This window comes from Podarcis tiliguerta (assembly GCF_965153285.1).
Source record: "Podarcis tiliguerta genome assembly, chromosome: 3".
Taxonomy (NCBI): Eukaryota; Metazoa; Chordata; class Lepidosauria; order Squamata; family Lacertidae; genus Podarcis; species Podarcis tiliguerta.
The window spans coordinates 45,501,483-45,513,958 of NC_139536.1; the positions used below are offsets into that span (position 1 = coordinate 45,501,483).

Below are 12,476 nucleotides of genomic sequence, written 5' to 3' on the forward strand. Positions count from 1 at the left end.
AGTACTTTGGCCACCTCATGAGAAGAGAAGACTCCCTGGAAAAGACCCTGATGTTAGGAAAGATTGAGGGCACAAGGAGAAGGGGACGACAGAGGACGAGATGGGTGGACAGTGTTCTCGCAGCTGACCAAACTGCGGGAGGCAGTGAAAGACAGGAGTGCCTGGCGTGCTCTGGTCCATGGGGTCATGAAGAGTCAGACACGACTAAACAACTAAACAACAACAAAATGATTGTTTGTTATTAGTAACATCATGTTTTTGTTATTAATGTAAGACGCAGTCCCATATTAGAAATATTTGAAACCAGATTCCCTAACAGTGAGCCTTTAATTTGAGAATGCCTTTAAAAACCCCATGTCCATTAATACAACTATTTCCTAAGAACATTCCACACAGTATGCAAGTACACTTTTTACATTTCATTTGACATCTAGCATCACTTACTAGGGAGACCATTAAAACTGCATCAAGTAAACTTTTAGTATTTGCCATTATACTTTCTAAAATCACCACTATTACTATTCTTTAATTGGTGCCACATATCAGTCAGAAGATCTATTTGACTGAATCTTTATTTATCACGGAAAGCAAAAATTTCAAACACTCTACAGGTGGCATCTTTAACAGAAGAGACAACAGGAAGTACTAGGATTGCCATATTTTGAAGAGCAAAAAAAGAAGACACTGTGATGGCCATTCAAAGCAAATAAATGCAATTTGTCTCAAATTTTACCCCTGAAAAAGAGGATGTGTCCTGGAAAAAAAGAACACATGGCAACCCTAATTAGTACAAACTCAGCAAGATACATACTGATGGCCAGTAATAGATTCTCTACCTAATTTAATGAAAAACATTAGTTGGATTGATGCAACTAATTTCGAAGGGCAGCTTAGGAAGGTCTATTTGGAACAAAGAAACAGCAGACAAAAACGGTTTGTATACACCAGCCACTTCTCATTCTCTTTACAGGTTTCCCAGAAAGAAAGAGTCATTGGTTACAATATGTATGTGTGTAACATGTACAACACAAAAATTTAATTGAGTTGTTCTCTTGTTCCGAGTTTCATTTGTAAGCAGTGTTTGAAGTACTAGCTCTTGATAAATCAAACAGTGGTTACTTGATCAGCCCCATGGGAGATTGTATAAATCTGCACTTATTATCCAGGATTAATTAAATAGCTGCTGTGTGTTTATGAAGAAGCAAAGTTGATTTAAATATCACTAATGCTCTCCAGCTTAGAATAAAGAACACTGGAGACAAAGAGTAGAGCCTCTTGTTTTTATGGCTGAGATAAACAAAATCTGGGACCTATTGCCCTCATTTTAGATTGGGGGAAAATACAAAAAGTTTACAGTTGTAGACGATACAGAGGGTGAGAAGTACTCGGGTAGATATCTCAGAATAATAAAATAAGGCTTTGTCAATATGCTATTGGGAAATAAAATGGGAATCTTTGTGGAAAGACTGATGAAATAAAGATGCACAGTGAATTGGGAGCTTCAGGATGAGGATGAAAAACAGCTATAAAACTGAACTAATAATGAAACTTGGATGATGATAAAGGGATATATTTGGCACGAAGCTCAAATGCACAACAACAAAAATAATAAGAGACTGTGTGTCAGGAAGGAAAAACAGAACTAATTTCTTTTTCATTTAATATGTTTCAACTGCTTGTGGAAGTTATATGTGTTACCAAAGTTTACACACACTCTCTCTTATGTGTGAACACTCACTGATGTTAAGCCTCAGGGGACAACAGTTAGTTTTCTTATTTCACACAGTGTAAGGATGCCGAGTCTCTCAAGCCAGGTGACTGAGCAGTGAGGCTCTAGTGTCTTGTTGCCTGTCTCACCAAGACAGTATGTCTGCTGAAAAGAGTGCAGGCTGACCTGTGTTGTTTAAAGGTGACACCTGGATAGCATTACAAGCCCTAGCAGTTGACTCAGCACCTTATCAGGAGACCCAGGCAACCAATGTATAAAACCTCAGCTTGATCTTTGAGCATCTTGGTTCCTAGTGAGAACAATGTGCCAGACTAAGCGCCTGCTCAGCACCCTTTTCTATATTCTGTCTTTGCAACTTGGCCACCTGCCTTCTTTTTACTACTCTGCTTGCTCTGGCACACCTGCTTGTTAGCTGCTGTCTCTGTAACCTAACCTTTGCCAGTCTTGGCTGCTTGCCTTTGGCCTCCACCTAGCTGATGGCTGGTTCCTTTCTAACTTTGGCTTCTGACCCTGTTAACAGTCAGGGTGCAATTCCCCAGTGAATCCTGACACAGAACCCAATTTCAAGACCTTAAAAGTATCTGTTTAAGGGAAAGAAGTACAGAGTTCTGGATTTATGAATAAGCAACAACTTTCGGCAAAGGTGCTTTCCTAAGCATTGTAAGTCTCACTGCAATTTATTTTACAATACACTGCTGATAATGGTATAGTAATGCAAAATGCAAAGCTAGGCACGCTACTCGAACCCTGTGGAAGGGTAAGTGGCTTAGAGTTGGAAAATGATGATGGCGGGGAACCATATTACCCCTCTCCCCATATTTTACCCACTCTAAAAATCTCCTTTCTTGAAACAGTTTTTTTAAAAGGTGTTGAGGTGTCTTACATGCATTCACACGTAACTCACTGCTAGTCCCACAGAAACTAAGTTGATGATGTCAAAAGACACAGAGTTAATTTATAACAGTCCTTTTCTCCCTTCCAATGCAGCATCTGACCATTATGGGCTTACATACAGAACCCCAAGCATCAGTAAACTCAGGCTGTTTTACAGTCATCAAGTTCTTAACAAGAATCAAGCCCAATGTGAAAAAGTGAATCTCATAGAAAGTCTAGCTGTATTTTAGGCACAAAGAGATAGTAGGAGCACAACCAAACCATGTGCCATGTGAGGAAGAGCTGCTACATATTGCCCCCACCCCAAAGGTAGAAATATTTAAAGTATTACTACATGTCACCCTAATCTCCATGAGCGGTGAGAGATTCCATGAGTTGCAGGCACACTTTCCAGAGTCTGTGTTCCCTTTTGGGAAAATAGGGCACAGCAGAGACGATGGTGTTTTTATGATATATGGTTTTATTTACACATATGTACAACCTGCATCTAGATGGAGGGAGTGCAGAACATTCACATCCTATGAGGGTCTGGCTTTCCCCATAAGGGCAGCATCAGATTCCAAGGACAGCAAAAAGCCATATTCTGTGTCTCTTTGTTCCAGCCTGTCATCCCCAGTTCAGTTGGAGTTCTGTCCCTCCTTCTCCTTCTCTCTGCTAACAGACTCCAAGGACCTCCCCCACATCCTATGTCATTCAAAGCTGAAGCCCTAAAACTGGCCTCTCTGCCTGTGCCCGTTAGCATGCAGCAAACAAGGGCCCCCTCAAATATTCATAACAGTGCGAAGCACTGATTTACAGGCACTTAATTATTCATACAGATAACCCCAACTAACAACAGGCAGAACCAAGAGCAGGTAGTAAACTTCTACACTTTGTTTTCTCTTTGTTATTCTCTATCAGTGACATTTTAAACACAGCAACACTTGAGAGCGGTGAGTAATCTCACAAACCAATGAGTCAATGCTGACCTGATTCCCATAGTCAGATGGGTAGTAAAGTAAAATTTCCCAGGAGCTAAATATCTAATATCTAATCTAATGTCAGGTAATGACCACTGGAAGGAGTGCAGACAGAAGAAATGCCATTGTGCATCTGCAGCAGCACAACCAGATGCCTTCATCTGCCCCAGCTGTGACAAAACATGTCTCTCCCATATTAGTCTCTATAGTCACAGCAAGCGCTGTAACCTACTAAGAATTTGACTTCACCTTCCTCCATTATCTCCCAAGCAGATGGATGCCACCCAACCAAAGACGTCAGATAAAGAGAATCTCCCAACTAAAGTTCCTATAGCTAGACTTCATTAATACTTCAAGGTACCAGATGAGCCATAGAGACGTAGAGGGCAATTGTTCAGTACTAGAAGTGTGAGAGCCAGTGTGGAGTAATGATTAGGTGTTGGACTATGACCCAGGAGACTAGGGTTCAAATCCCCACTCAGGCATGAAGCTCACTGGGTGACCTTGGGGCAGTCACCATCTCTTAGCCTAACCTGCCTCACAGGGCTGATGAGAGGATGAAATGGGGGGTGGGGGTGGGGGAGAGAACCATGCATGCCACCTTGGGCTCCTTGGAAGATAAAGAGATGGTCTATAAATTTAATAAATAAATAAAATAAACAAAGTTCATTTAAACTTTTTTTTTAACATTTAGAAAATCCTTAAAGAAGCAATATCCCAAGCAAAAGGAAGATTGATAATTTATTTCAAGCCACGTTCCCCAGGACTTGTCACTGATAAGAAGAATGATAGAAAAGGAATGGCTTTTTGATAAATCGAGGAGGGCAAACCTCCTTAATAATAAATAATTTTTTAAAATTAAAGTTTGGATGTCTTCATATGCCAAAAGATCCACATTTTAATGCTACTGTATGATGGCAGGTGCTGAAGGACAGCAATTCTTCACCAAGAACTTGAAACCTCTTTTAAATCAGTTCTGTTGTTTGCTGGTGCTGTTTTTAATCTTTGTAAACTACTTTAAGAAAAATATCCCAAGCTAAATAAATAAAGGTATTTCAAATCAATGTACAGAAATCCTACAAGAGGAGCATTATTTTTGGCAAACATAGCAGCCGGAAATTGAGTTGTGATAGTAAGGGAGACAATATGAATTGCAGGTTGTATGTTACTCACCTTTTTCTAGTGACTGCACCTGAGACTGCAATTCTATCTATGCACAATTATTTGGGAGTAAGCGCCATTTAACTCAATGGGGCTTACTTCCAAGTAGACATGCATGACATTATGCTGTACAAAAATGATTTCCAGCCTGTGTTATGGGAAACCCCAGGGTTTCTCAATTAGAATATGGTGGGGAGTTTCTCTGAAGGACAGTTTGCCCACAGCTACTGCAATGTGCAAGCACCACAGAAGACATTGGGCGTGTTTTAGGATATACCTGGAAAAAATGGATATAATTTATGTGGTGGACAAACTAATGATGAAAATGTTTCCACCAAGACAGAAATATTGATGGCCATTGGAAGAAATCACTAAAGACTGAGGAGCTTTAGAAATTCTGCCTACTGTGATCTAGGGGCAAATATTCATTGTGGAGTAAGTAGAAATCTGAAAAAAATGAGCAGGAAAATGTAAGAGAGCACAAAGCTTTTAGACAGTTGTTTCATCCCCCTTCCCATAAATATACATGAAGGGACACCAAGCCTAAATTTTGAAGCAACCTCAGTGTTTGTGTGTGTGTGTGTGTGTGTATATAGTGATATATATATATATATATATATATATATATATATATAGTGCTACAGAGGTAGACACACACACAAAAAGACTACATTTGCTGCCTTGAAGAATAATGCACAGGTATGTGAAGTGGTGGTTTTACAGGCTCAGTGGGTATTGAGGAATAATTTGAAATGGCAGTTGTGTACTGGAAAGAGCAGGACGTTCTCATCTCCCTTTGGGGACAAAGAAGGTACTGTACAAGCAAAGAGAGGGAAATGCTTGAAGGCATTAAGGGCATGCATATCAATGAAAGATTCCTCCAGGCACTCCATCTGGTAGGTGCCACATCCACTCAGGATCCAGTACCTCTGTCTAGAACTGGATCAATCTTACAATGGCCATGGGAGGGGCAACCAGTGAAGCAGCTGCTGACTTCCTGCTAAGTTCCTACTGCAGAATCCTAAGCATTTCCATTCTAGCACCATTCTAGTGAGAAAAACTAGCACCATAATAGCTTCATGCTTTTGCTGAGGTGAAATAGGACAGAGTACATGAACCTTCTTCCCTCTTGAAGCAAATCATCCCTCAAGCAACCTCTTCACTCATATTTGACATGGGTGGCGCTGTGGTCTAAACCACAGAGCCTAGGGCTTGCCAACTGGAAGGTCAGCAGTTCAAATCCCTGTGACGGGGTGAGCTCTTGTTGTTCGGTCCCAGCTCCTGCCCACCTAGCAGTTAGAAAGCATGTCAAAGTGCAAGTAGATAAATAGGTACCACTCCAGCGGGAAGGTAAATGGCGGCTTAGTCATGCTGGCCACATGACCTGGAAGCTGTACGCCGGCTCCCATGGCCAATAAAGCGAGATGAGCACTGCAACCCCCGAGTTGTTTGCGCCTGGACCTAAGGTCAGGGGTCCCTTTACCTTTACATGAACTTTCTTCCCTCTTGAAGCAAATCATCCCTCAAGCAACCTCTTCACTCATATTTTCCAGGAAGAAAAATATACTGTTGATAAAATTTTGTATACTGTAACAAGAGTAGCACATACATGGTTGATAGAAGAAATTGTCAAAAGGCTTTTAAATCCTGCACATTAAGCAGTATATAAATGCCTGAAGTAATTAAATGTGCCTAAATTCCACAGATCCTGAAGTTATTCATTACTGAGTTTCTATTTTTTAGCTTTGGAACCTGGGGGGTGGGCAGCTTACCCATGATTACAGTTTTACCCATGATTACAATGGCAGCAGGATTTGGACTTACAGCAGCTAAAGACGTCAGGTTCTTACTAGCTCAGTTCAGTGCCTGGAGGATGTTGAAACACTATTAGACAAATTCATGGATGTCTATATTAACTTCTGTATCAGACGTAGTACATCTCTGAATACCAGTTGCTGGGGACCACAAGCAAGAGAGTGTTATTGTCCTGCTTTTGGCCTTTTCATTGGTATCTGGCTGGCATGTTGGACTACACAGGCCTTTGATTTGATCTAGCAGAACTCTTCCTATGTTTGGTATTGGAAAGTTAGCCACTAACCAATGCCGACACACACAAAAGCCATGTGAATACAATTTAAGTTGCAGAACACAGAGAAAAACCACAACACTCTGACATAACTATGAAGCTGACCATTCAAAAAGTGACAATACGACTCTTCCCATTTTTCTTACCTTTAATCTCTATGGCCATGGAAGAGTTCTTAGTATTGTGATGAGACAAAAAAGAGCACTTGTTTCCAGCCCAGGGAAGCTTAAAAATTCTCTCTCTTACAACACAGTCCTGTACCTGTCTACTCAGAAATAATAATCTCCACTGAATACAATGGGAATTATTCCCAGGTATATTTATAGGATTGCATCTGGGAATAATCCCTGTTGAACTCAATAGGACTTGCTTCTGAATAGACAAATGTTAACAAATGTTCCTTATCTGTTTTCAGCAATGACTTACTTTCTACGTGCTAATCTAGTTTTCCTCCTTTAAACACTCAAAGATAAATTATCATGGTTTCTATTCCATCCTCTAGCCGTGCAGTACAAGACCTACATATAAGCTACCTCTGTCCTTGTTTCTGTACATTCCAGTTTTTTCCTTCAAGAAGTTATCCTTTCTTGAATTCTCTCACTTCGTCATCGTCTCTTTTACCAACCATTTCTTCACTACAAAAGCACTTCATCAATAAATAACTTGTATAGAAAGGCTGCAAAATACTCTTCAGAGATTTTCAGGAAATGATGGGAAAGACACTGGGGAGGGGAATATTGTAGTTACATGAGGTTTTTTGTTGTTGTTGTTTAAAGACAATGGAGTGAGTCAGACCAAAGGGTCCATCAAGTCCCTTGCAACTCAAATTACATTCACAGCCCTATGTACTTTTTCACGCTAGGAGTAAGTCACAGTGAAATAAATAAAACTTACTTCTGACTCAAGACATGTAGAGTTAGGGTTGCAAGGCTCAAACCTTTTCTTACCCTCTCCTGAGCCATGTCCCCACCTCCGCCAACATTATAATCTGACCCATTCTCTTTTTCTGATTTCCTTACTCTTAAAGTCTACTATTACTAGTTTCAATTATTCATCGCTTTATACCAAAGAAAAATGAAGACTCTAAGCAATTTAGAACATGGAAAAAAATACAAAACAGTCAAAGCAGTTAAAAGCCAGGTAACAACAATGAGTAAACAAAAACAAAAACACAGTAAACAAGATTTCTTGAAGTGCTCCTTCAGCCACAGGGGTGCCAGCTGCGCACACACAATTGATCACATGATGCAGTGCACACGCACCATTTGAATGGCAATGCTCATCAACTTGAGGGGCAACCCCGATGCCCTCAAATATTTTATTGGGGGGGCAGGGTGGGAGAAGGGACCTCGGCCCATAGGAGTTGGCTCCTGTCTAGCCATAAAGTAAAAAGGACAAACCTCACCCCGTCGTACCCAATTGCAGTTCAATGTATTCCTGTTGTGTTTTATGATCTTCCTGATATTGTAAGTGAGCCAGAACTGGTCTGTGACTGTAATAATAACATTCAATTCAAACCTCACCCCACCCTATGCTTCTAGCGGCAGAATCAGCACTTTCCACCACAGTTGCAACAGTTAACTTTCCCCCTTGGCACCTCTATCTTCTTCCTCGCCTTTCATAATGTCCATCTTTCTCTTGCCCTTCGCCATCCCTGATTCACCCATGCACCCCTTCCCCCCCTCCTCCTCCTCCTTCACAGGCGCCCTTCAGCTTCTTCCTCCCGCCCGAGGCTTGGGAGCATCCCCTCCTCCCCGCCCGGGCTTTTCACGGGCTGCTCTCGCGACGCCCCTCTTCTCCCAGCGCCCTGTATCCACGGCACAGGCTGGCCAGCCTCTGAAAGCCAACTTCCAAGTTCAGCCGTGCGGTTGCCTCAGCGCAGCAGAGCATCTCTCGCAACTGCTGCAGCCCAACTTGAAATACGGCAAGGCTCCCCCGCCAGCGACTGGCACTATCCATCTGCCTGGCTCGAACGGGTCCTTTTTACCTGGCATCACAGCTGCTTCACAGACTTCGGTGAGCCCAGGCGACCCGACGCCTTCTCATAAAATTGCGGGCAGAGTTTGCGCTTCGCCTATATCCAGACCCCCATCCTCCGCCCGGAAGCGTTTCCAGAAAGCTCTCCCCTCTCCCCAAAAGGACCAGGACATCCGAGGAGACAGATCTTAAACGGAGGCGCAGCAGCCTGAGGGCAGCATCTTTGGCTGGCGACAAAACGCAACAGAAGGACGCGGAGTTTCTTCCTCGGAATGGATGCCCGCCAAAATTACCTCACATCTTCTCTCCACCCAAACCCCGAAGCGGAGCGCTATGATGCTCCATCTCCCACTGGTGACGCCGGGCGACGTGGGCTGCGCCCCTGCCAATGCACCAAGTTTCCTCAGGCGCCCCCGGCTCCTTCCCGTCCGGAGGAAACGCCTCGTACCTGACGAGAGAACTTATTGCGACGAGGGGGCTCCCGCTCCGCTCACTTTCCTCCCGAGAGAGAGGCGAAGGGAGGGAGAGAAGAGGAGAAGGGCATCCCCAAAGCCCGCATTGGCGAAAGCTCCCTTCTGAGGGAGTCCAGCGCCCCCTCCTCCCTCTCCCGCGCCCTTCGCCGGCACAGCGGCGGAGACTGCAGCAGGCGAAGCAGCCCGCCGCTCAGCCCCGCGTCCCCTCACAGCCCCGCCACGCCCGCCGCCGTCCAGCCGCCGCAGAGCAGGTGTTCCGCTTCCCAGCGCAACCCTCCCCCGAAGGAGCTCGGCGCGGCCCGGCGCCGGCGGGAGCTTTCCTGCCGGCGGGAATGCCGCGTTCCCAAGGCTCGTCTCGCTCGAAGCACTAGTTTTGGTGCAGAGGCTGGCGCGCCGAAATTACCTTCCACTTTGGTGAGAGTCAGCACGGGGCTGTTGCAGGCGCTGAGAGGGGCGACCCTGGCCGAGTGTTTCTTCATGATGAGCCCTTCCGCCAGTAAGAGCCCGTCAGCCGAGCGCCTACATCCTGACGCCGGCTGGAGCTGAGCGCTCGGCTCCCCGGCCCGCTATCAGCCCGCCTCGGCGGCAGCCTGCCTGCCTGCCTCACTCGCCCGGCCTCGCGTACCTTCTGCTGCTACTGCAGCAGCTTCTCGCCGCCTCCTCGCCAGCACGCTCTCTTTTACTTGCAGCAAACAAAACGTCACCAGCCCAGCCATCCCCTCCGCCCACCCTCCCTCCACCGGCGGCGGGGCTGGAGCGTCGGGCTCTTCCACACGCTCAGGGAAAGGCTGTCCCCGTTAACAGCCGCAGTTTAGCCTTGGCTGGGTATTCCCGCAAGTGCCCAGAAAGACCGACGAGTTCCTTCCAGGCCCAACAGAAAAGGACGAGTCCTCAGAGGCAGCTGCGAGGCTTAGAGTTTGTCTCGCCTGTTAACTCGTGAAGCTCGTTGCTCAGTTAATCTCTGCAGTAGGTTAGCCCTTGCTATCAGGCTGATCCAGAAACTGTAAGGTTCGTCTGAGAAGCTGAGTTCCACGAGGGCAGGGATCCTTTGCAATCCATTAGAATGCCTCGATGTAACACTATCCAAGGTACATAGTTGGTGTTCTTCCAATTCACGTATGTATGGTAGGCGTAGTCATCGCTGAGATATTTGGTAGCTGCTTAAGTGTGTGGCCTTATCTCTGAATGCAATAAAAATGGAACCTTTTACTGTATTTGCAGAACCAGTTTCTAAGTGGACCACTCTCATTCCAAAATGAAATCATCTTTAAGCAATTCAATATGTTCATAAAGGCAGTTTTTCTGTAACTAGCTGTTTAATTAACACTTTAGTGGAGCCAACACGCTTACTGTACTTAGATCCAACTCTGAAGCAATTATGCTTGCAAAAAAAGGTTTCCCATAAATACTGCTTCTTCCATGTATTTACAAGCACACAGTACTACTCGCGCCTTGTTTTCATGCACACCTATTGCAAGATGGGCATATGATCCCCATTGTGAGATTTCCCCACAGCTTCAGTGTGCCTCTATGTATACAGTACTAGCATCATGTGAGAAGAATGAACTGTGTGGGATCCCTGACTCCACATGATCAACAGCCCACTGGGAGGAAAAAAAGATTTCTTAGCAGAAATCTGAAATTTATTTGAAATTGTATATCTTTTCTTATTGGGAATTTTTATTTTTGCAATCCAGTCTTTTTAAATATATATAATTACAAAATAGAAAGCAGAAACTACAGCATTGCTCTGTTCTTCAAACCTAACAGTTTCAATGATACCATAGGATTTTTTTTGTTTTTGTGGGGTGGGGGGATCCGTGTTGTTGTTTTTACATAAAATCCAGGAACAGTTTTTTCCACTGGGCTCCAATTAACAAGGCGCCTGCTGGTTGCATTCCTCTGTGCTGCTGTTCCTACTTCAGACACTTGTCTGTCCCCCTTGTGGTTGGAGTTTCCAAATAGCAGCTGAAAAACTTAAGTAAACAAATGCAAGAAAATGAAGTAAAGCCACAGCCAGCAGCATGTCAGAAAGGTTGTGGCCAGCAAATGAAATGCTGGTATGTGAGGAGCTCACTCCTTTATATTTGCAGCAACTAAATTTTAAAGCCAATGTGTTCACACTGTAGAGCAAGAATAGTGGCATAGATCCATTTACAGATATTCATGGAGTATGTAAGGTTCAAAATCCTTTCCTGGAGATCTTTCAGGGAGGACTATTTTTCCTACTGGTACTGCAAAGATCAAGATTTCCTAACACATCATACCTGGTACTGAGGTAGCAGCAGCAGCAGCAGCAGCAGCATGCTTAAACTATTCTTCTTATTTAATCACCTTCCACATATATGTCTCAATACAATGTGCAAAGGAACAAGGGCACTCTATGGAATGTGAGCACCAGCATCCAAGCCACCTGTTGCCACCTATTCCACTAGTAGTTTAGACCATATTATAAGGAGTGAGTGTCTAATATCAGCAACTTACTTATCACCATTGCCAATTTTTATCTGTACTTCATAATTCTTGACACATCAGATTAATTTTTTTGAAGTTAGTTGTAATGATAGGACTAGTCACTGATCACAGGGCAGAGATGCGTATGGTGAGATAAATGTACGCTGTGCAGAATTTCTGGATCCCCCCTTTGCAAAACCAGCCCTATTCCCTGTGCTAGCCAGTAAGCCACCTTAGTGGCTCTGCTTGTCTTCCATTGCTTTACAGGGAGCTGCTTGGGGTCTTGGGATTGTGCAGCACATAACTCACTTCCCCATCTTTGAAGAACAAGATGCACTGAAGTAATTAACAATGATCTTAAACTAAGTTAAATCACTTTAATGGGACTGTGGCTCAGGCTGTTCGCCAATGTAGACATAACAGTAGGAAACTGCTTGCAAAAATAGTAAACTACTCAGGAAGTAGTCACCATTTTCTAAATAAGATCATCATACATAAAATATTGATATCACACACTTCTCCACTGTCTTCTGAGACAGTTGGTTGCCAACATATTTGATAATTATCTTATGGTCATAATCTTTCTTTCTTTTAAAAATGAGTGTACTTTTTATTTAACTCCTCTTCTGATTGTGAGACCACTGTATTATGATTTCAAATATTCATTCAGCTAACTAGTGCTGTCCCTGTGTTGTATATTAATTTATAAAAGGAAGGAGACAAAGGAAGGGTTAGCACACAAA

The 12,476-nt window shown here is 43.7% G+C and overlaps 1 protein-coding gene across 4 annotated transcripts in view; it reads right to left on the bottom strand.

Annotated features, from left to right (window-relative positions):
* SLC35F3 (solute carrier family 35 member F3) overlaps nt 1-12,476 on the bottom strand; it is a 97,255-nt gene that overhangs the window by 25,780 nt on the left and 58,999 nt on the right. Inside the window, exon 1 of one of the 4 annotated variants that reach the window (XM_083433913.1) lies at nt 9,683-10,417. The exons of 2 other annotated variants lie outside the window; for them this stretch is intronic. In XM_083433913.1, the coding sequence (XP_083290039.1) occupies nt 9,683-9,758 (76 nt within the window). In that variant the 5' untranslated portion in view covers nt 9,759-10,417. Of the gene's footprint in view, nt 1-8,816; nt 9,287-9,682; nt 10,418-12,476 lie in introns of those variants that run through there. One more of the 4 variants, XM_083433914.1, reaches the window with a different exon arrangement.